The sequence below is a fragment of the Myotis myotis genome, unplaced genomic scaffold (assembly GCF_014108235.1).
Source record: "Myotis myotis isolate mMyoMyo1 unplaced genomic scaffold, mMyoMyo1.p scaffold_m19_p_7, whole genome shotgun sequence".
NCBI lineage: Eukaryota > Metazoa > Chordata > Mammalia > Chiroptera > Vespertilionidae > Myotis > Myotis myotis.
Genome location: NW_023416379.1, coordinates 20,121,634 through 20,146,021, shown reverse-complemented (window position 1 = coordinate 20,146,021; position 24,388 = coordinate 20,121,634). Strand labels below are relative to the sequence as shown.

The 24,388-nt window shown below is 40.3% G+C and overlaps 2 protein-coding genes across 12 annotated transcripts in view; one reads left to right on the top strand and one right to left on the bottom strand.

Moving 5' to 3' along the window:
* Positions 1-1,743: 1,743 nt before the first annotated feature.
* SAMD3 (sterile alpha motif domain containing 3) lies at positions 1,744-19,726 on the top strand. Its single transcript, XM_036317489.1, has 10 exons — positions 1,744-2,168; positions 2,832-3,021; positions 5,724-5,831; positions 13,687-13,872; positions 14,122-14,206; positions 14,865-15,032; positions 17,357-17,557; positions 18,394-18,565; positions 19,028-19,110; positions 19,303-19,726. The coding sequence occupies exons 1-10, from the start codon at positions 2,090-2,092 to the stop codon at positions 19,585-19,587; spliced, it is 1,557 nt and encodes a 518-aa protein (XP_036173382.1). The 5' UTR covers positions 1,744-2,089; the 3' UTR covers positions 19,588-19,726.
* A 2,295-nt stretch (positions 19,727-22,021) lies between these two features.
* L3MBTL3 (L3MBTL histone methyl-lysine binding protein 3) overlaps positions 22,022-24,388 on the bottom strand; it is an 87,331-nt gene continuing 84,964 nt past the window's right edge. For all 11 annotated transcript variants that reach the window (XM_036316946.1, XM_036316951.1, XM_036316952.1 and 8 more), the window contains one exon: positions 22,022-23,877. In XM_036316946.1, the coding sequence (XP_036172839.1) occupies positions 23,734-23,877 (144 nt within the window). In that variant the 3' untranslated portion in view covers positions 22,022-23,733. The remainder of the gene's footprint in view (positions 23,878-24,388) is intronic.

Sequence of the window (24,388 nt, the reverse complement as noted above, 5' to 3'; positions counted from 1 at the left end):
ATGAATAAAAACATATTTTTAAAAAATCTTATTGTGTTTGTATGAGGTTATAATTTGATAAGTGTTCTGTTTTTCTAAGTAGAATTAGGCCCTAGCCGGTTTGGCTCAGTGGATAGAGTGTCGGCCTGCGGACTTAAAGGCCCCAGGTTCGATTCTGGTCAAGGGCATGTGCCTTGGTTCCAGGCACATCCTCAGTAGGGGGTGTGCAGGAGGCAGCTGATCAATGTTTCTCTCTCATTGATGTTTCTAACTCTCTATCCCTCTCCCCTCCTCTCTGTAAAAAATCAATAAAATATATTTTTTAAAAAGAAGTAGAATTAGGCAGAAATTTGGGAAATTAAAACATATGAGAGGGTTTCCAAGTACTCATTTTATTTTTGAATTTATTTTCCCCTCAAATTTCCATTTATCCTGGATGGCTGTAGGGCAGTACCTTCTGCTCTGCATACCTTTTAATCTCAGAGTTTAGAGAATTGGTTTCTTTTTTTCTTTCTTTTCTTTTACGAAACCCCACTCTTCACAAGGAAGCCAGAAGTGTGACAGGAAGGTGTGAGTTTTAATTTACACCCCAGTCTCGAAAATAATGACTTTTCACACCCTGCTCTCGCTGCTTAGCCTAGGGGAGGAGTGCTGTGGCCACTGCTGTCTGAGCAAATTAAACCCAGGGCTGCAATTCTCTGAGGCGTTCTTCTGTGTTTAACCCTTGTTTTCAATTCTGCAACTTGGCGTTTGTGAATACTTAGGAGAATGTGGGTCATTACTTTGAACTAGACTTGTTTTCTAGGAAGTGATTTTGAAGGCTGCTGTCGTTTCAGATTGTCAAATATAAAAGGTAAATGTTTTCCCTTCCAGCACTCTCTGATGTGGAAATTCAAATACACAGAAATGAAAAATACAATATTAACTGAGAGAACTTCTAGCAATAAAATTGAAAGATAAGAGCTAATAAATACTTTTTCTTTCCTTTGATTTCTGTAAGAGAAGCTTTCTCCTGTCTTTATGCACAAGTAAATCTGTAGTATAGCATTTTGATTGAAAGGTGAAATTGAAAGTAATATTAAAACATTAAAATGTTTTGGTTTCTTTTCCAATTCTCCCCAGTGCATTAAATATAATTTGGATTGAATGATAATAAATAAAGGAGAATGAGCTGCCTATGGGAAGTAGGAAAAAATTATTGAAATTGGTATACTTGTTTTAATTTTTCTAAGTAGTTAAGGAAGAACAGTGGCATGCAAACATACCTGAATAGTTAAGGATTAGTTTAAACTCTGTATGTACTTCTTTCACTTACAATTATTAGTATATCAATTTTCCCACTGTGAGTCTGCCCTAAATTTTTTAAAAATGTTTTCTCAATTTATTAATTTTCCCTAGTTATCTTAAAATCATCATGGTGTTTAAGAAAGTTTCCAGAGCTGAATGGAATACACTCTTAACTGGAAGAAGGGAAAGAAATACTCAGATTCTGCTGAGAAATTTGGCCCCTACTTCTTCCTCTTGCGAACACCTCAAAGCAGTCCAAAGCGGCTGGAAACTCTCTCTGCTAGCTGGGGAGCCATAAGGGGTTAACCAGTCTTGGTTTACTAAGTATCTCTGTGAGGCTTTTTTCTGATCCTTCCTCCCTTCCTCCCCAGCCCACCCCTTTTGTAAATGTCAACCACTTCCTGATGAGCCGAGTAGTGGTGAATTTCACACCTTCCTTTTCTTTGTGAAGAACCCTGGGTGTTAATGGTAGAGGACTGGGGGCCATAGCAGTCTGTGGCTGCCTGTTAGTACAGCTGAGGGATGCCTGTGGGAAAAAAGTAGGAGAAGGTGGAGCAATTTGAGCAACGAGACTAGGAAAGAGGTTCAAATTGGTCTCATTTTTAAAAAGAATTTTTGTTTTATTAGCATCTTTTAGATATGTATTCAGAAAACAATAACTTGAAAGAAGTTTAGAATTGAGTCTCCCAAAGGAAGAAGCTGGGATTAGAGAGCCAGTTGGTAAAAAAATTAAAATAAAATAAAACAACAATCAGAAAGAAAAACTAAAGAATCCTTCTCTAACCTTTTATTCTGTAGGTGTATTTATTTACAGGATACAGCAATGGAAACTTGGTCCGTTGACCAGGTCTGCAGTTGGTTGGTGGAGAAAAACTTAGGAGAGCTAGTTCATAGGTTTCAAGGTGAGTTGCTTACACTTTTTAAAAAAATGTTAATTGAGCAGCCTAGATATTGGGTGTCCTTTGTTGTTGATAATTGCTTTTGTTGCCTAATGCCTGTGAGTGGGATGTAGACTTGCTGCTGTGGGGAACTTTCATTTCCTGACTGACTGTTTGCATTTGATCTAGTATTCACATGAGACTGTAATATTTCAAAAAGAACTCAAATAAAATAAAGTCTTAAGAGTTACATAACATACATACTTGATATAATTTGGTACCACTTTTGTCCATAAATACTGCAGCAGGCATTTTGTGCAGTGCTGGATTTACAAGTATTGAAATGTTGTGTGGCAGGTGCTATTGGTAGTAATTTCCTGAGAAGGTTTTTTTTCCTTATAAAAATGATGCCTGTAAGAAAGAATCAAAAATGGGAAGGTGATAATGTGGAAGAAATATTATTTTATTGTGACTCCATGTTCCAGTACTTTCTTAGATATCAGTTTGGAATTGTGCAATATCAGTGTTCTATCTTTAAAAATACAGAACATTTTATAGCACCAGAGAACAAGTATAAAGTGTAGATGATCCTTGTAACACCCGAAATATATATATATTGCCCAGAATGTCGTGTTTTCCAGTGCTTTTCCAGGCAGGCATGTAGACTCTCCTTTTTCTTTTTCCCAGAGGAAGAAGTAAGTGGGGCCGCTCTTCTAGCACTTAATGATCGGATGGTTCAGCAACTGGTAAAAAAGATTGGACACCAGGCGGTTCTGATGGATTTAATTAAAAAATATAAGCAGGGGAGTCAAGGACTGGAATCCCCAGGAAGCCCGAGAGCACCAGTTCTGGTCATACAAGCAGCAGCAGCCCCAGAGTAAGTCTGCATGAATTCCTCATTTTCGATGCATGATATTTGGGGTTAAACCTCTGAAAATTGTGACCATTTTCAGCTAGCTTGTGTGTACAGTATTTCTAACTTATGCATAAAGAACACTTTTTGCACAGTTTTATGAATCAAGATATACATTTTTTTAAAAATGCACCACTTTTTAAACACTGACTCTAATTGTTAGGGTTCCTATATAGAAAACCCTGTAACAACCAGTTGAAATGTACATACAAGGTGAGTAGAAATGGATCACTGCCCTTCAGGTCTTAAAATCAGGGTTTGGGAAAGGCATTTCTGCTGCTCCTTTGCTGTTTATTGATGTATGTGTTTATTTGCCAAGGATTCCTTTTCGTGGCTAATTTATGTCCTCTTCTAGAGCCTTTACATATAACTTGCTAGAGGCCTTCACAATAATTGGCTGAACACTTTTGCTACAAGGATTTCTAGTTTCTCAAGAGTATTCTTGGAATGCTGAAGGCTATGATAGCATCCCACGAAAATCATGTAGAAAACTTATGGTGGCTTTGAGGTTTAGGGATGTTTTCATTTGTTTGTTTGTCTTTTGCAAGGAAAAGGAATGATAACAGGAACTTTAAAATTAAAATGTTCATTGTATAAATCTATGCCCCGGATCATTTCAGACATCCTGATTTGGTTTTTTCCATATTTTGAGACTTTTTGCTAGGTTTTTAACGTTAAATAATTGCTGCAGACCAATTATGCATTCATTTAAAAAATAGAATGGTGGTGTTTGCTGAAATCCACCCTGTGTGTTTACTTCAGTGTTTTTTTTTCAGATTACAACTGTAATAACCGATATTTTTGTCTTGCTCTCTGATAAGCAATAGAAAGTTAGAGAGACCTCATTTAAGTAATTTGATTTTAGAGTATTTGGACATTTGGGACATGGAGGGGGATGGGTAGGCATGAAGGGATGGTCCACACGTCTGGAGATTCTACATGTTTTGGCATATCTATGCAAAGGCACCTTCTTCATAGGTGACTTTTGATGAAGCCCCATTGCATGCTTTCACTCCTTCCAGCAATGGGAGGGTGAGAACCTCAAACAGAGCTCAAAGTGAATTCCCGGCATTCTTGGATGAGTTGGACTTTGAGCTAGAAGTTCTCTTCTGTTGACTGTAATCTCGATATGGCCTTAAGCACAAGCTGGAAGTACACAGACAGCCTTGTTTCTTTCCACTGCAAATTCGTTTATAATGTTCTCTAGTAAATGAGAACCGCTGGGCTGCCAGGAGATCTGGGCTTCATTCCTGGTTCTACCACTGAATTGGATTGATTGCTAAATGTTGACATTCCTGCAGCTTCTTCTGTGGGCTGTGAAAAGTCATGCAGTACCTAACTCCCTGTTATTCACACTGATGGTAGGAGTATCATAATTTTTGAGAAAAATCTCTTCTTATCCTAGACCAAAATTGTCTTGTGTTAAATATTAAGCATTGCTAACCTGGTTAGGAAAGCCTTTTTCGAATGGAGCCAAGACTTGGAACACTGGTTATCCAGGGATTTATGAGGGAGGCTTTTACACTCTACCCAATAAGCTGGTGATTTACTTTAAGGATTGTGTTGTCTTGTATTCAGGTTAAATTATTCTGGTGCAAAACCACAGTTGCAGTTGGGCTTATTAGTTATATTTGGTTAAAATGTTTGTCAGCTTATTTGCTTATTGTCAAATATATTGTCACTTGACAAATATGTTGTCACGTAGAAATCATAATAGAAAGAGGCACAAAAATATGCAAGTTAATTAAAACCTCTCTAGAAGTGCTTAATAAAGGTAGGAAACTTGGTGTAGCAGAAAGAACCCTGTAGCTAGGCATCAAAACACTTGATTTCAAATACCTGTTCTGAAATTAGCTACTGATATAGCCTTGGAGAGTTGCTTGGCTTTTCTTTCAACTATAAAATGAAGCAGATAGAATAAATGATGCTTAAGACTCCTTCTAGAGAGTCTATAATGGCATTCAAGACCAGGGGTTCAAGATCAGGGTTTCAACTTGAGCGCATATTTCCTTAATGGTTAATGGTTGCCTGGTATGTTATTTTAAAAAGGATTTGTAGGCCACATCTGGACTTTAGCATCCTACTCAGACTTAGGCAAATGTTAGGAATCTATAATAGGTAGGAATATTTGCAGCTGCTTTTTGGTTGTTGCTCTTGTTGAAGCTGGAAGAAAAATCACTGAACAGAAAGTTAGAAAATTGTGATCAACTCCTGGCACTTCTTCTTCTTCTTCTTCTCCTCCCCCTCCCCCTCCCCTTACCCCTCCCCTCCCCTCCCCTCTCCTCCCCTCCCCTCTCCTCCCCCTCCTCCTCCTTCTCCATTTATTTTTTCCAAATAAGGATATTAAACAATAAAGGTACATTTTATTATTACCATCATTTTAAAGGAACATATCATCTTGCCACCATTATAAATATGACCAATTGGTGAAAATAGCATTGTGAACTGGCATCAGTCTGTCTCCTGGTATATATGAACTACTGAGTGAGATGACCCCAGAGGGTTCTTCCTTCCGTTATCTTAGTCATGACTAATGTGGATCTTGGAAGTAGACACAGATTCTATGTTAACTATGAGCTACCACCTACTTTCACAGTTTCTTTGATGTCAATGGTTGAGGCTCCTGTTGACTAGTTCCTCACCCACCTCTTCTTTCTTGGTAACAGGGATAAACAGTCCTCCAGTCCAGCCAACCAAGGGGAGCAGATGCAAGCTTTATATCCAGCTGAAAACCTTGATAATAGACTAATTGACCAAAGAGTACTGAAACAGAGGTGGGATTACCAACTTCTAAACATCTAAAGCCAAATGATATAATATTTGTTGTTGTTGTTGCTGTGTGTTTTTTTTTAATGAGACTTCACATAAGTGAAAATTTTGTTTTCCTGTAAGGGAGTTTTTTTTTTATCGAGTGATGAAGATATTTGGTAAAAGATGAAGGTTAAATTTTCTAATCTTCATGTTGGAAAAGATAAATTTTGAAGATTATATTCATCTTTCAAGTATACACTGCTAAGGGGAAAAAAAGGGATTAATCTGTTATAAACTGTCCAGGGTGATAGGCAGTAGCCACAAAATAATGTCCTATAGCTAGAATGTGCCATTTGAGGAGTCTTTGTTTTTGTTCTGAATTTTGTAGTTGTTGTTTTAACTTGACTATACCTGATGGAGGTGTTTGGTAAACATTTCCTTATATAGTAATCACCCCTTAACCACAGCTTTGATTTCCATGTTTTCAGTTACCATCCAAAATATTAAATGGAACATTCCAGAAATAAACAATTCGTAAGTTTAAATTGCAGTGTTCTGGGTAGTGTAATGAAATCTTGCACTATCCCGCTTCATCCCTCCTGGGATGTAAATTATCCTTATGTCCAGTGTCCAACTGTCTATCTGTTCCTTAGTGACTTAGTAGCCATCTCAGTTTTTAGATTGACTGGCAATATTGTATTGCTTGTGTTCAGATAACCCTTATTTTATTGTTATAATTGTTCTATCTGATTATTAGTTATTGTTTTTGATCTCTTACTATGCCTAATTTACAAATTAAACTTTATCATAGTTACAGAAAAAAACCCAGAGTCTATATATATATAGTTCTTTGGTACTACCCATGGTCTCAGGCATCCACTGGGGGCCTTGGAAGGGATCCTATGCAGATAAGGGGATACTACTGGACTTAGATGGTGTAATATTTCAACATATGGGCTACATTGGAACAAAGGACAACTATAGACCTAGAGAACCGGACCCAGGAATGTGGTTCTCAAGCACTCCTTTCACCACAAAGCCTCCAAAAGTAGCCAGTCCCTCCTGTAAGTGTTCAGGTGTGAGCAGAGACAGGAAAACAATCATTAGTCCCAGCGGTCCGTCCCTAGAGCCTCTGTGAATCGGTATTCTCATCTGCAAAGTGGGAAGAATAATGATACTTTCCTCATGGTTCTCTTGTGAGCATTAAAAATAGAGAATGCCTGCCCAGTGCTAGCTCCGTGGAAGCACATGGAGGGCACTCATTCCGAGTGCCCGTCTGCACAGCACTGCTCCAAGTAGCGTTTCCTCCTTCCTTTGGACTTCTTCCTTCTCCCTGCTTGCTGCCAGTGGGAGATGGGGTGCAGCCTTCTGTTCATGCAGGTCTGTTCTCTTTTCTAAGCCCTCGGCTGGCATTCCATCCTCATCGCGGGCCTGTGACACCGGCAGGGCAGGACACTCCTGTGGTTTCATAGGGTCAAAGGAGCAGCCTCGTGCTTCGTGGTGCTTCTCGGTCTTTACAGCACCTACAAGTACTGAGGGGAGGAGAAACGAGGACTGGCTCAGAAATGGAGAGAAAGTGGATGGTTTCAAAACCAGAGCCGAATACTGCCATGTCTTTCTAATCATAAATTCTCCCTTAATCCACTTGACCCCTTGCTGCCCATCTCTCTACCCATGAGCACTTCAGAGTTAACATGTCTACAAATGACCTCCTTTATTTGGGTGCGAGAACCACAAATCCACTGTAATTTAAGATGAGGAGAGTTTGTTGTAAGAAAAGCATTTCCTAGCACCAGGGGAAGCCCGGGGTAGAGCTGCCCCTCCTCTGATGGAGCCATGTGACGCCATGCCTATCTCTGTCCTGCTTCTCTTGTGCACCTCATTCCCTGCTTCTCTCTGTGAGAATGGGTTTGTCCTAGTCAGTGCTGCTCTGCCCTCCTCAGCCTGGCTGGCACATGACTGCCTTGCCTCGTTGCTGCCTTTCTTTACCTACTTTCTCATCCTTGAAGGTTCTGCTCAAAAATCTCTCTTTCAGGAGCCCCTTCATTGACGTTCCAGGCCAGGCAAGGACTCCGGTCCCCTATGCACAGAATCTTTGCTTTACTTGTAAAACTAGATGATGAAATTGATGACTTTAAAGTTTGTAGTCCCTCATTAGACTGAAAGCACCTCAAAGACAAAGACCAGGCCTTTTTCGTAAACACAGATTTGGCACAGTCCCTGGCACACAGAGGCTAAGCAGTAGTTTTTAAATTGAACGGAGGATATGTGAGCCAATGAAAACATGAATGTTTCATGGGGCAGGATAAATATTTTAGTCTCTATTTCTTTTTAGATCTTTTGATACAATTCATACTAAATATGCTAACTTTTTAACAGAGTTAAACTCCAGGAGTTTATAAGTCACTCACACATAATAGGCTAGGAAGTTGATGGTATTTGGCTACAGGGCTTTTAAAAAGCCAACTGCTCTATGGGGGCAGGAAGGAATGGTGGATCAAGAGCTGGCTTTGGGGTCTCACACCCCTGGGTTTGAATCCTGATTCCTCCAAAATGCCTTCCAGGTGGCCTATGCACAATATAGGATGGGAACTGGCATATGTAGTCCTTGAAGTCCAAATGAGATAACATATTAAAGTTCAGCTGTTATCACATCATACAAGATGGCAGTCATTATGCTTGTGATATCTTTTTATATGTTCCCTAAAATGAATGTGCTTTCCATCCAGATACTTTGCAGACAAGAAGAAAAAGAAGGTTCTAGAGGCACAATGTTCACCTGACTTTGGCTCTTGAATAATCTCTAGTAGAGGCATGTGTGTCCCCATGGATGAAATCCTAGGGTACTGAGACACAATGCAGTTTTTTTTCAGTGATAGTTGATATCAGGCTTTTTACTGCATTGCTTAAGAGCCCTTCCCTTCCATCCTTCCTTCTTCCTTCCTTCCTTCCTTCCTTCCTTCCTTCCTTCCTTCCTTCCTTCCTTCCTTCCTTCCTTTCTTCCTTCCTTCCGTCCTTCCTTCCTTCCTCCACTATTTTTTTTATTGATTTTAGAGAGGAAGGGAGAGGGAGAGATTCAAACATCAATGATGAGAAGAATCATTGATTAGCTGCCTCCTGAATGCACCCTTCTGGGGACCGAGCCTGCAAGCCAGACATGTGCCCTGACCTGGAATTGAACCATGACCACCTGGTTCATAGGTCAGCGCTCAATCACTGAGCCATGCCGGCCGAGCTAAAGTGCCCTTTCTTGATGGAATAATTACAATGTCTCATACTCAGCATGTATTGGTGATCCGTAGGGAAAAGATTTTTTTTGCAGTGATATTTTTGTTTTCCATCTACACCATTTAAAACTTTTCACTTCCCCTTTAGTACCAAATAAACCATGAAATCAGATAAATAGGTAGATATTTCCTAAATGTTACTTTAAAATACACTTCACTGGAACTTTAAATGTGTGCAGGTGTTTTGCTTCTGCCTTTGGGCATAATTATAAAATTAGTCATGGTTTCATGCATATTTAAAAATTGTTTTAATGACGATATTTTTTAGTGGGGGGGGGGGGTCTCGTTACTGCTACAGAATGTAGGAGAATGACCTCACCCATATGCCCATACTCAGTAAGGTAAATGTCAGTGGGTCAACACGTGATGGATTGTATGTAGGCACTATCCCACACACAGCTCAGAAGAGGGCACTGCAGTCATGTGAGCATCTTATCCAGCACAAAATAAAGAGAAGATTCGATGAAATGCACCAGCCCGGTTACAATTCCATCAGTACCCATCCCAGTTAGATGTGGGATTCCTCTTTTTACTTCCTACACTTTCATGTCCTCCAGAGGTCCAGCGCTGGGAGGGAGGGAAGAGGCTGTGGTGGTGAGGAACCAGTCTGATTCACCTTGGCAATGCCTGGCACAGAATAGGTGATCAACAAACTTTTACCACATGAAAGAACAGAAATAAGAAGTATTTCTGTGGTCTCATCTTAATTGAATTACATATATTCCCTTCGACTTTGACTAGATGATGTTTGAGTAAGGAATATTGGCTCCCTAAGACAGAATTGATACTTTGTTCAGTGGAGGATGTCTTTGGACCCAGGCAAGCAGGACTTGTAGAGTCCGGGAAATTGGGCTGGCATTACTGATAAGTAACTCTCTGACTCCTGTCCATTTCTATAAATATCATATGAAGTCTTTAGAGAGATCCAAAGTGAGCTTGATTTCTAATCTATTTTTCCCATTTTGTTCAGTCTAAAAGTTACTGAATATACACCATGAGCTAGGTATTATTTAGACAGTGGCAGGCAGGGGATGCAATTTAGTCCTTGCCTGGGGGAACTCAGAGTCTTGTAGGTAAGACAGGTGTGTACTAGTAAGCTAGTAATGGCAATATTAAGCAAATATGCAGAAATAGAAACTCGCGGGCACAGAAATAGCATAGAAGAGGGAGAAAGAGGGCTTTCAGGAAAGTGAGTGTGGAGAAGGTCTCTGGGGAGAAGCTTCACAAAAACTGAGGGAGGATTTTGAAAGGTGATTAGAAATTCATTGAAGGAAAATGGGGCAGGAGAGAATGCCATTCACAGCAGAACAGCAAATGCGCATGTACAAACACCTGAAAAAGCACAGGGGATCCTACTTGGAGTAAGTGCTTTGGGGAAGTGAGAGATCTCAGCAGAGAAAGCAGAGGCTGGAATGGTGAGAGATGCTGTTAGAGAGCTGAGGAGGCTCTATGCTCTGCCAGCGAGCAGGGCAACACCGACTATAGCCTTAGATTCACCTGGGGACCTAAACAAACAGTATCAGTGCTAATAAGAATGGAAATAGGGATTGTGGAAGAGTAATTGCGATACAGTCAGCTGCAGTAAATATTGATTGAATGAATGAAATGAGAGAGTAACATACTGGGAAGTAGTTTGGGTTGAAGCACAGATTGACCCTGGAAATGACCCGTTGCTGTATTGAATCTGGTGTTAAATTGTTGGTGTGCTTATTGTAGCTAGGACATGCTTTCACCACTGGTGTACTGACTGCCAACGAGGAAACAAAGGAAGGGAGCGTATCATAAAAAGAGGAAAGTGCTTTCTCCTCTTTTCTTTATTCCCCATGTTTCATTGTATCTCATGCATTCTTAGGAAATATGACCTAATGTTCTAAAGCAGCGTTTCTCAACCTGTGGGTTGCGACCATCGGAAAACACATATAGCATATCAGATATTTATATTACGATTTATAACAGTAGCAAAATTATAGTTATGAAGTAGCAACGAAAATAATTTTATGGTTGGGGGTCACCACAACATGAGGAACTGTATTAAAGGGTCATGGCATTAGGAAGGTTAAGAACCACTGTAAGGAACCTGACCTTTCAACTCTCATCTCACCTAGTCAATTTTCCTAGGACTAGTAAGGACTCCATGGCAGTGCCAGAAAATTAACCTACTCAGGCTAATTTGGAAACTCTTTCTGTTTTTTGACTTCTACTTTGCCTTTATTCCTTTATTTTCATTCCAATCAATCTTATGAGTGAAGTGGATTGAAAGCTACTTCGTGCCTCTGGGTACCTGTTACTTGGAAATTTTACTATAGAGTCTTCTTTTACACACTTAATGATCAGTCACTAACTTTAAAGTTTTAAAGTGGTTCTGATACTTAATCTTATAAATAGCCTTATTGAGGTGTAACTTATATAACATAAAATTCACCCATTTAAAGTGTGCAGTGCTGGGGTCAAACCTCAGCAGGTCCAGGGGTCCCCAAAGGTGTGGACGGAGTCGGCGAAGACTATCCACCCTCTTCCTATGGTGGAGTCCTATCCATCCCGAGTGCGGGGGGGCTTACCTAAGGGGTCCCTGTTTGGGCGCCAGATGCTGGGGTCCAACCCCAGCAGGTCCAGGGGTCCCCAAAGGTGTGGACGGAGTCGGCGAAGAAGGAACAACACAGAGGCAGCGTTCAGTTGATCATCATAGCCGGGTTCTCTTGTCAGGGTCGCCAGGCAAGTTCTGTTCAGGATCTCCAGCGAAGTTCTGGTTAGGATCTCCAGCCAGGTTCTGTGTCCATGTTCTCTTGCTAGGTTCTCCAGCCAGGTTCTGTAGCCATGTTCCCTCGCTAGGTTCTCCAGCCAGGTTCTGTGTCCATGTTCTCTTGCTAGGTTCTCCAGGTTCTCCAGCCAGGTTCTGTAGCCATGTTCCCTCGCTAGGTTCTCCAGCCAGGTTCTATCCAGGTTCTCCAGCCAGGTTCAGTCACCAGGTTCTAGTCAGGTTCTCTTGCCAATTTCTGTAGTCAGGTTCAGTCCAGGATCTTTTGCCTTGTTCTCTCCAGCGAAGTTCTTCTGTCTCTAGGTTCTGTGTAGGTTCTGTCTTCTAAGTTCTGTCTCTTGTTGTCTTGTTACATCTGTATTTATACCAGTTGATTCAATCCTATCAATCTCTATTACAAAGGTTAGGGCGTTTCTTATCTCCATTCCAGGGAGTAAAGATTATGTAGCTTAAGCATGATTGTTCGTAGTTAAAGTGATTAATTACCCGCCTGGCACTTAGTTGAGGGATTTTATTCCCTCCCTAACTTCAGGGGAAAATCCCTACCTGGGGAAACAACCTTTCTCAGAGAGGTGACCTTGGTTAAAACACATAGTGCCAAGAAGGTGAGCAAACATATAGAGAACAGTATGCCATATATGCCAGGTCCCTTGAAACAGCAAGGATGGACCGGCTCCCGGCAGTGCAGCTCAGTTAATTTTAGCAGATTTATCTGGTTGTGCATCCCTGGTCACAATCCATTTTGGAACATTTCCATTACCCTAAAACAGGGGTCCTCAAACTTTTTAAACAGGGGGCCAGTTCACTGTCCCTCACACCCGTTGGAGGGCCCGACTATAGTTTAAAAAAAAACTATGAACAAATTCCTATGCACACTGCACATATCTTATTTTGAAGTAAAAAAACAAAACGGGAACAAATACAATATTTGTATTTGCATGTGGCCCGCGGGCCATAGTTTGAGGACACCTGCCCTAAAAAATTCCCTTGTTCCCTTTTGCAGCCTATCTTCTCTCCCAACCCCCAGCCCCAAGCAACTGCTGATCTGCCTTCTGTAGGTATAGTTTTCTATAATGTTTGGTAGAAACTTTCATCTGAATGAAATAAGAGTATCTGATACTTTTAAAATATATATATTTTCATTGATTTCAGAGAGGAAGGAAGGAGGAGAGAGAGAGAAACATCAGTGATGAGAGAGAGTCAATGATTCCTGCATGCCCCCCATGGGAGACTGAGCCTACAACCCGGGCATGTGCCCTGACTGGGAATTGAACCGTGACCACCTGGTTCATAGGTTGATGCTCAACCACTGAGCCACACCGGCAGGGTTCTCATACTTGTTTTTTTTACTGAGAAATTAAGTTTACCTTTAAAGTAGCCAAGACCAACTAAATTAAGTTGATCTTATATTTTGCTATAAACAGCAGCAGGATAAATTAATTAGAGGAATTTTCTTAGCTGCTAAGACTTATTTATGCCTTACTGCTGAATTGCAACTTACTCTTTTTGTTTATTCAGTTTTGAGCTATGTGCTACATATTATTTCTTCAAGATAGATGGAATAATATTCTTCCCAACTTCAGGCTTTATTCAAAGTCTATATTATTATGACTCCCCCGCTCCCGAACTTACGAGTGTGCAAAGGGAAGGAAAACGGAGATACCTAATGAGCCTTCAAACATTTGTGGGTAGCTGAATGGATGGAAGACGGATTGATGACTTCCATATATTTAGGTCTCAGGAAAGTGCTTTATATCAGAAGTTCTCAGGATGTAGAAAATGGATAATTTAGGTATATTTGAAATGAGATTTCACTCTTGTGTTTCTGTTTAACAGAAGAAATGTGAAACATGTTCTAGCAAGGAATAAAGCCTTGCAGTGGGCGAAGTCCTATGTTTTACCGGAGTTTCCCTATGATGTCAGTTGCCTGTTAGCAGAGCAGAAGTGTCCCGACCACAGCATGAGGATAAGGATCATTGAGTTTCTCCAGGCCGACATGACCAAGTATCTGAAAGGCTCACTGTGAGTAATTACAGGGCAGGCTGGTTGCTCTGGGGGAGAATCTACTGTCAGAGTAAACTAGCATTTATTAGGAACCAACCCTTTTCAGGTTTTGGATGACGTATCAGTCATAAATCCAACATTGCCCAATATTTGAATGTCTCCGTTGTTATATGGAAAGATTTGAAGAAAAGGGAGTGTAATTTAGACTCAGTGTAAAGGAAGGGATTGGGCAGCTTGGAATGAGACATGTCCTGTTGCACTGAACAGGTACCCCAGCACCCAGCAGTATAACGATGTGGTCAACGCCCTCCTGCAGGCCCACCCTTTCCTGGACGAGGACGGCTGTGGCTTTGTGAGTGACCGTTTTATTCATCTCTGCCCTTTAAAAATAATAGCCTTGCCCTAGCTGGTTTGGCTCAGTGGATTGAGTATGGGCCTGCAGACTGAAGAATCCTAGTTCGAGTCCCGTCAAGAGCACATGTCCGAGTTGCAGGCTCCATCCCCTGCAGGGGGCCAGCAGGAGTGCCCCGACACATGCATATCCTCCCCCATTTTCAATATTCCTCATTAGAGTGGTACATTTGTTATTAAGTGTATGATTGTCTAACTACTATGTTGTGCACCTGAAACTAATACAAAGTAATATTGAATGTAAACTGTAATTGAAAAAATAATTTTTAAAATAAGTGGAGTACTTTATGAAGACAGAAGAATAAGGTGAAAATTATACAATTTTAGGAATTAAAGAATCTAAAATCAATAGCGACTATATTTACTCAATAGCTATATGTCATTGGAAAAATATTTTTAGTTTAGGGACTACAATTTTTATAGCAATAGCATAAGATTGTTGTGTGGGTAAATGGAAGGATAGAGTTAATGTTTCTATTACTGTGATGTGAAAAGATTTGAAGCCCAAAGGTGTTAGATAAATACAAACTTTTATTGTGTATGTGGTATTATTTAAATCTCCTTGAAGAGCAATGGTTCTGTTTTGTTATTTTACACAGTTTTTATGGAAACGAGCCCTGAAAGATCGCTTTAAATATGTGAGAAGACCCATAGAAGATGATGAACAAGTGATGAGAAATAAGTGTAAATTTGGACATCGAAGAGGCCAGAGAAAGAAATCTCTTGCAGATATCAGATTTGATGAAATGAAAATCGCCCAAATAAAAGTAAGACTGAATCTTGAAATGTTCTGACAACTCATTGATCGGTTGATTGATTTGGGGATAATAAGCAGTAACATTTGAAATCATTAAAACAAAATCAGATGTCCTTTTGGTGTGGTCAGAAAGCAACAAAATCTGTGTTTTGCATAGCAAATAATGTGATGACAATAGTTCCAAAATAGTTTTTCCGAACCCAGTTTGAGCAGAGTTTGTTATTGAACATCTCATGTTTATTCTTTTCCAACCTTCAAAAAAACTAGAAAATCACTAACATTCTGGATCCTTGAATATCTTCCTGGCATCTTAAAATGCATCTTGTGTTCTTGCTCTTCTTATTGCTACAGAAAGATTTTAATACTTGTGTTGTAGGGTTAGGTACCTGTAGTTTCAAGGTGTCAGTAGAAAACTCTATAACTTTGTCCAGAAGGGATCCCACACCACCCAGGTGACTGTGAGGATTGTCAGGCTGAGGACCCAGCAAGGGCCTGGAGATCCTTCCCTCAGCAGCAGGTCTGCTATATGTAATGTCCATGTGGGTCCTAGTTATCTAAAAGCCAATATTCTTTAACTATCTCACAGCACCCAGATATCCTCAGAAACAAAAATGTCCCCTGCTAATAAAGTAGATTGAACTCCTTAGGGAAGATGTCCAAACTGCCAACTATGGAAGCTAAATCTCATGCTCCCTCAATTCTATTTCCAACCCAATCCAACCCGAGTAGGTAAATCCTAACATTTCACCACAAACACATTTATGTTAGTAAATGTACTTATTCTATGTATTCTATTTTCTTCTGCTGCTGGTATATTTACTTGCTATTAGTAGAGCCACATATTGGGTTGTAAATATTTCTCTCTTTTCTGCGTCCAGCCCGGCTAGAGAGCGGTCCGGTTCCTGAGTAGGGGCTGCTGGGGATTGAGACAATGAAAGAAAGAGACAGACACAGAGATGGAAGGAAAAAGCTGGGGCCAGGTGGGACCACTGTCCTCTGATGGAGAGACAGGGACCCAGAGCTGATACAGCGTGTTTATTTTATACAACAAAATACTAGGAAGTTTTACTACAGCCCAAGACAAAGGAGATTATGTGCATTCTTGTGGCTTCTTTGTAACCATCACTTCTGGGTGGGCCCGGATAATCGTGTTTGTTCCTGGTGCTTGGCTGGATTTAGATAATGAAACCCACCCCCTGGCACCTGAGCTGAAGGTCAGGCTGACAACACACCTGCCTCTGGCAAGGTGTTTCCAGGACGTGGCTCTGCCAACGCCACTGGATTCAGTTGACAATAATTAAAGAAGTGGAGCATTTTAGACTCCTTACCATCATTTTCATCTTTTACAGGCAACATCTGTTCCCATTCTGGTCAGGTAGACAGTTTGTCAAGATACTAATTCAAGTGTGGTTTCACCTGTGTGTCCTCTCAACTAATTTTCCCAGAAGGATTTTTTTCTTTTCTTTTTTCCTAAAGCTGATTGTCTTCGATATTTATTTATTTATTTAAAATATATTTTATTGATTTCAGAGAGTAAGGGAGAGGGAGAGAGAGAGAAACATCAATGATGAGAGAGAATCATTGATTAGCTGCCTCCTGCACGCCCCCTACTGGGGATTGAGCCCGCAACCGAGGCATGTGCCCTTAGCCGGAATCAAACCTGGGACCCTTCAGTCCATAGGCCGATGCTCTATCCATTGAGCCAAACCAGCTAGGGCTGTCTTTGATTTTTAATGAGAATATGCCTTTCTTAGCCATCCTAGCCCACTCTAGCCAGTGTACCCAAATGTACAGTGAATATAACTAACAGTGTAATAATTTAGCAACACAAAGTACCCACTGTGATTATTTTGAATTTGGATTATATGACATGGTCCTGCAACTATAAAAAGACATTTAAAAAGAAAAAAATGCAAACAATAACAAACATTAATTTAAAACCTTTTGATCTCTTAATATTTTATCTTCTAAAATTGAATGAGTAGAAATAAGCATTCCTGTTAAGTGTGAACCTTCTGGATAATCTAGACTTCCATGTAAAAGGGTATGTAGGAAATGAAGTTACTCATAGCTCTGTCAAGAGAACAGATAATTCCACAGTAATTAGCTACCTGATTTGTTCACAGTTAGATTGTCCATTTGCTAACCATGTTCAATGCCAAGTGTAATTAATTACACATGATGATACGCATCTTTTGAGTGCATTATTATAATATGATTTATATTATATAAAATATAAAATGAGTGCAATGCAGCCTATAATTCAAATTTCATGAAGGGTAAAATTGAAATGTTAAATATGCAACATGTTGATATTTTGAAAATATTTTTCAGGAAGAAGCTATTTGTTTAGATTCTGAAGTAGATGAACATATTAGCTGGTTCCAGCAAGAATATGTGAAAACAGTCAAGGACTGGAGGGAAATCGATAAGAGGATGAGCCAGACTTTGCAAATAAGAAGGAAGTTGATTGGCAGCAGAACACCTCTGAAGGACATCCTTAAAATGTTTCCTTTCCTGAAGTGCCCTTATCAGGTACTTTTATTCGCTTATAATACTCTCTGATTGTAGTGTCCAAATTGATTTGTCTCTTTCCTCTTGAAGTGGAAACAGGACTAGGCAGCAAGTGTGAATCTCAATAGGGTGTGTGAGGCCCCCTTGGCTACAACTAGGACCATTTGGTGAGAATTTCTGGGGCCTATTTCTAATGACCTGCACTGGCTGCCTTCAGATTTAGTTCCCTGTGAACAGGAAGTAGGGAGGGGGGCAGTGATGGTGGAAGTCTCTGAGGGGAAGCTCTTAGCCAGTGGCTTAAGAACAGGGGATTCCGTAAAGATAAACTGGTTTTGCTTTCACCTTGTACTCAAATATCTTGTCACAGTTTATTTCTAGCTGATCTTATAGTCTCTAAAGCTCTCCTCTTTCTCTAGGATCCCTTACAACACTAAGTTTTGGTATTTTTCAAGGTTTGCCTCTTAAAATCTAAGTTTTCTTTTTGCCTCTTGTTGGACACTGCCAAAACGTAACAATGTAGTTTTTACGTAAAGAAACGTAAGATCCTAGAATCTTAATCTTATTTAGGTAACCTCAATAGCTAAAATATGCATATATACCCATTTAATTGGGTCTGCATCCAAAGTTTTAATTCTACGGGTCAAAGTTTGCCATGTCCATTAATTATCTTTTCCTGCTCACTTCAGACTTTCATTCTTTCCTCCTTCTCTGTCCTAAGTCTTTACTTCTTTACTAAAGCTACTGAAATTTCTGGTATATACTTTAAACTACATTCAAAGTTTAAAATAATCCTAAAGAGTTATTTACTTCCCTTTCATTAGCTTTTCTAGTGATCTGATATCATTTTCTTCTTTCAGATGTTCAAAGAATTTCATCTTCTTACAAGAACAGATATTTATAAGAAAACAAGGCACGTTTTGGAATCCTATTCAGACAATATACTGACTTCTTTTTCAGTGGTGGACAATCCAATCAACATTGCGCTGCAAGAAAAAATGAAACAGCACACAGATGAGGACATGTTGAAATGTTAGTAAGCCTGGGAGTGGGGCTCTCTGGCCTTAGTCATCTGTATAATTCAGGATGGTTGGAAAAGTTCTGTTTTCATAATGAGTAAAATTTAGTGAAACAACATATGGGAGAGAAAAAAAAAATTCTCAAATAGGAGGTGTTGGGGTATAAATACAAAAAGGACACTTGATCCTATAAAGTATATTTAGGGAACCAATAATCTGTTAATTTCATAACCTAGATCACAACGTAGAGCTTGATAAAAGGACAGAGATCTGGGGGACAGAACACGAGATCTTGAATGTTTATTAGATGGGCATGTTGGTTAAAAATGGTTGTGAAACACCAATCTAAGAAGGCTCGTTTGTTCTCTGTAGACGTAACGATTTTTTAAAAAATCCAGGTGCTTTATACTGGCTTTGCTACAACAGTTAGGAAAAGCTCATTTTACTTGGACTGTAAGCACGTTTGCTTTGACAGATATGAAGATGACAGCCACATGTTTACTCCTCCCAGATGTGTTTGGGGATGATCCCAGCCTTTTTGTCATCGTGAATGAGAAGGTATGCCCTATATCAGTGATCGCTGGTTTGACATCTCACAGCTTCTTATTTGAAAGCAGGATGGTGGTCTATTTGGAAGTATGTTGTGTCACTTTTACAAATATGCTAATTTGCAACAAGCTCATTTTTTATAATAAATCCAGACACCTTGTATTATTTAGCTATTTTACACTTCCTTTTTTTTTTTTTCAGGTGCAAGTGTCCACTCCCGTGTTAGAAGTTAAAAACCCTTTCAACATTGATGTCTGTGAATTTTCTCTGTATTTAGAAAAAGAAAGACTCACAAAAGTGGACGACTGTGTTACGGGCCTGGCTGCTCTAGTAGCTGCCTTTCATGTGTTTGGGATCCAGTGTCCGAGTCGACTGTCCCAAACGCTCCACTTCCTGGAGACACAGATTTTTGATATGCACAGTCCCTACGTTCCTTCTATGAAAGAAAAGGAAAAGGAAGGAGGGTTTCAACACCCGGTCACGTAATAGAATGCTAAATATTGTACAGCGGGGCCTGGACTTACAAGCGTCCAGGCTAACGAGTTTTTCGAGATACGAGCCGTCTCTCGGCCGATTTTTTGCTTTGAGTTGCGAGCTAAAATTCGGGTTACAAGCCAGCTTCAGATACCCCACTGCTAGTTGGCGCAGTGAACGCCACAACATCAGCCCAGCATCACGTGTCTCACTCGTTCACTTTAAGATTTGACATACGAGTAATTTGAGTTACGAGCTCCGTCACAGAACGAATTAAACTCGTAAGTCAAGGCCCCACTGTATTAGAATTGATCTCTGGGACGGCCGAGACTTTACAAAAAATTGTTTGAATTAGAGTTGTGGTAGATAATTAGGAAATCATTTTGTCTCAAAGATGTAAATGAATTTCAATGCATTTTTTAAATCCTTACCAGAGGACACATTGTTATTGATTTTTAGAGAGAGGGAGGGAGAGAGAGGGGTATCAATATGAGAGAGAAACATCAATTGGTTGCCTCTGACTGGGGATCGAACCTGCAACCTTTTGCTATACAGGATGACACTCCAACCAACTGAGCCACTCGGCCAGGGCTCAATGCTTTCTGTCTTTAATCCTAAATACTTAAATTTTCTGAAATTCTGTAATAAAATAATACTTAAAGAGCTGTTTATTTATTTTTTTAAAAAATATATTTTATTGATTTTAGAGAGGAAAGGAGAGGAAGAAAGAGATAGAAACATCAATGGTAAGAGAGAATCATTGATTGGCTGCCTCCTGCACGCCTGCCTACCGGGGATCAAGCCCGCAACCCAGGCATGTGCCCTTGGCCGGAATCGAACCTGGGATCCTTCAGTCTGCAGGCCGACGCTCTATCCATTGAGTCAAACCAGCTAGCACCTGTTTATTTATTTTGATTTGATTTGAGAAATACCATGGTCCCAGTTACACTTTCATGGGTGCATTCGTTTTTAAAAGGCACTACACTTCATATTTGCTAAGTCTTTGGGTTAGGGCATGACCTTGCTCTTAACTCGATGTGCCCACCTTTGAAAGTCTAATGCCCAGGAGCTGCACATTTGGGGGCTGTGGGCTGCCTCCTTGGTCTGACCATTGCTTGGAGATGTTTCTCCTGATGTTCATTAAAATGCTAAGCCAATGAGATAAGACGATGAAAGAGAAGCTGCCCACTCCACAGCGACCATGTACTAACGACTTGCACAGGAATCGACAGGAAGAATACACAGCAACTTGGCACGTGTCACCTTCCCATAAACCACCTCCTATTCGTTTCCATTTCCTCCCTTTAACTAGAATATGCCTTTGTTCCTTACTTTCCTTTATTTTCTCCATTAGCGCCGCCCCCACCCCCCACGCACACTTTTTAAATTTCATAATTGGTTTTATTTCTCAAGTTCTTAAAGCTTCCTTCCCTTTGGGGGCCTGCAATGTCTATGGCTGAAGTTGAAGGAAAGCCTCTTTATTCCTTTAGGCTGGGTGAAGGGATGGCGGTGGGTCTATGGGGAACAGCGGCGGTTTGGCTGCAAAGATGTGAGCTGACCATAAGGGCAGATTCACTTAAGCTTTATTATCTTTCAGTGGTGCTCCTATCTCCAGTGCCTAGCGCGCCCCGGCCACTCGGCAAATTTCCAATGTTGCTGGACTAACCGAACCCTGCTTTGCTTGGAGGCTGACTCTCCAGAATCAAAAAGTTGCAAAATGGCAGCCAGGGGCTGTATTTCAATCTACAGGCAGGTCTCTCTGGGCTTGCACAATGTTCCCTGAAATGTTTGAAAATGCCTTTAGGTGGAAAAGGTCCCATCCAGTTGCACATTCCCCGTCCCTCCCTTGTCTTAACCCTAGCCTGCTTCTCCCCTTCCAGGCTCTTCTCTGCCATCATGACCCCGACTTCCTCGGTGAAGACTGAGACTGTATCCCCAGGAAGGAATGGGGGAAAGGTTTCCCCCTTCTTGAGGGGCACTGCTCCACTCTAAGGATGCTCCATGCCTTGCCTCTATCTTAACATGCTGCTTAGAATCCAGGAAGATTTAAGTCTTTTTTTTTGTTATATAAACTTTAAGCCAGAAAAGAAAAATCCCCAATGGGTGTGAATCCTACTTGACATAACAATAGAATTTTTTTTATTATTGCATTACTACAGATGTCCCATATTTCCCTCTCCTTTGCCCCTTCCACTCAGCCCCTGCCCCACCCCAGGCTTTCCTCACACTATTGTCTGTGTTCATGGGCTATGTATGTATTTCAGTTTTGAATTTTTTGTCGCTCTTCACATGGGCAGGGACATAGTTTGACAAACAATTCTCAATCCTGCAGTCCTTACACAGCTAGTGAGTACCCGTGTGATACCGTCCCAGTTGATGTTGTTCCTGTTCTCATGCTCTCCTCCTATTGACAAGTTTTCTTAAAAATCACACATATGTAAAGAGGTATCTGCAATTAAGATTTTATTTCATTCATGTCAGATATAACAAGTGCAATTTGAATGTACAAATTCTGAACAAAACATAAAAAAAGGAAATGAAAATTAACAGAGCAAAACTTGTTTAAGCAGATTCATGCAAAGAAAGGAAGGAACACTAGATATCATAACCCTGTTTTTACCTGGAATGATGACATAGGCAAAAGACTGCTAACAGACCTCCACGGGGAGGGGTGGGGGAGAGGAAAGTGGGGGAGACAGGAAAGGAAATTCTACACCAGAAAAAAAAAAGAGCAACTAAAGAGGGGTGGAACTTGCCCAGAATTCAGACAGCATGCTGCAAACCTACTTCCTACTTTTAAGAGAGACCTTGAATTAATGTTCAATCCTGAAATTACATCCAAAGGCTGATAAAATAATTTACCTTTTTGTTGGAAATGCATTCTTGCAAAAGAAACACTACCAGCTATCATTGTATAGGTAATCAAGGGCTTCCATTTAAAGTGCATCTGTATGCTTACATAGTGAGGCGAACTGTTCCACAGAGAAAGGAATCTCTCCGAAATGGAGGTTCTCGAGTGATTGTTTTGGGAAGTCGCCTCCCTGTTCTGTGAGCATTTAGAATCTTTGCTGGTGTTGCTCCCTCACACCTTGCCTTCTCAGTCAAGTCAACACACCTCTCTCCACAGCCAGCCCTCAAGGAACACCTTCGGGTTTGGAGGACACGGCAAGATCTGGGACAGAGCTGCTTAGGGATTAGTGTTTCTATGGACAGAACAAGCCCTTCACCGATCTCTGAAAAGCACCTCAATAACAATTAGAGAGAAGCTCAAGATAATCTCATAAATAGTTTCAGATCCTTACAATCCCCCCTCCCCCCATGTAACTGCATATTCCATGACAGTGGACTCTACAAGAGCCCAGCACACAAGGCATCACGATGGTGAGACGGATGCCATTCAACTACATCACCTAAGTTATTTATGCTGATATATTTTATTTTTCAATTCCATTACTTATGTACATGATTTTTGGTAATTATAGTAAAGATGCTGGTGAACGTAATTTGTTTAACATTTCATAATACGTGCAAAAGCAAAAACACAGATTTAAGGAAAAGTGATTTTTACAACTATTCGGCCCCAACAAACGATGACAAGCAGTTAGGCAATATCATGACTTGCAAAGTTATACTTAGCATAATGTTGCAATTCAAAATATGGCACAGAATTAACAATACAGATAACCAACCGTCCAACTGGCTAAACTTAGCCAGGTTTAGACACTATTTTGGTTTAGGTTGAAATTTGATTATATAAAAAGATTCCTGAAAGTATTGAAAAAGAAACAGTGTACATGAAAGAGAATTCATCAATGTTTATAAAATGCCAAAAAGTCATACTCTGCCCCCCATTGTCCATAAATAATTAATGAAGCCCTCCCTTTCCTCCCACCCCCCCAGCCTCAAAAAGATTTACAAAGATAAATTTAGCTCAGTGAACAGAACCAAAGGATGACTGTTGTTAGACAGTACCTGGTTAAAAGCTCAAGCACTTTCATAGGAATTCATATATATTGTCTCTGGAGGAATATAAATAATCTGATCGCATTGCTCTTCTGAGTTTTGGAGACTTCTCACTGAGGAGTTACCTGTCCTTGTGCTTTGAATAAAACATGAGCTTTAAAGCAGAAAGCTGATGGTATCCAAAATTCACCATCTTCAAAGTTCATTGTGAGAGTTCTTCTCTGCAGCTTTGAACATCAGGATAGAATTGAAAATTTTGAGAGCAGGGCCCAGCTTAATGCTCATAATTTTGACAATGTCTGTTTGCGTCATAAGCAGAAACGCTTCTCCATCAATTTGCTGAAATGGGAGTAAAAGACAAAAGACCGTGAGTTCATCGGATATCGTGTTATGGGGAATAATCAAGTTTAAATTATCAGCTGTCTTATACACAGCAACACTAAAACGGCACAGGCAAGGGGAGTTCAGGTGTACAAACATTTCCTGATAAACGTATCTTTCTTATCTACAACAACACAGCTAATGTGGACTGGGGGCAGAGTGAAAATTCATTCATCTGAAAAATTGGCTCCCAGGAAAAGGGAAGGTGCCCATACCTTCCAGTGATTACTCATAGACGCTGACTTAAGAAGAATGGGAAAGTGTGGGGTGCCTCAAATTCAGTTCCTATCATCACAGGTTTTAGTCTAAAATTAGAGATGAAAATAGGTACACAGATATTTGTGGCTACAATCAAAGGCTTCAGACAAACATATCAGCTACATGCTAATAATTTTTTTAAAATTAGTCTTCCACCATGAAGAAAAAAACTGGTAACATTTCTGGAGTAGCCATAATTATTCTTCACATA

Excerpts from the sequence above, each read along its gene's own strand:
- SAMD3 (XM_036317489.1), top strand. The coding sequence starts at position 2,090 with ATGGAAACTTGGTCCGTTGACCAGGTCTGCAGTTGGTTGGTGGAGAAA. Across the intron at positions 14,207-14,864 it reads ACGAGGACGGCTGTGGCTTT|TTTTTATGGAAACGAGCCCT; the intron begins GTGAGTGACCGT and ends TATTTTACACAG. Across the intron at positions 15,033-17,356 it reads TGAAAATCGCCCAAATAAAA|GAAGAAGCTATTTGTTTAGA; the intron begins GTAAGACTGAAT and ends AATATTTTTCAG.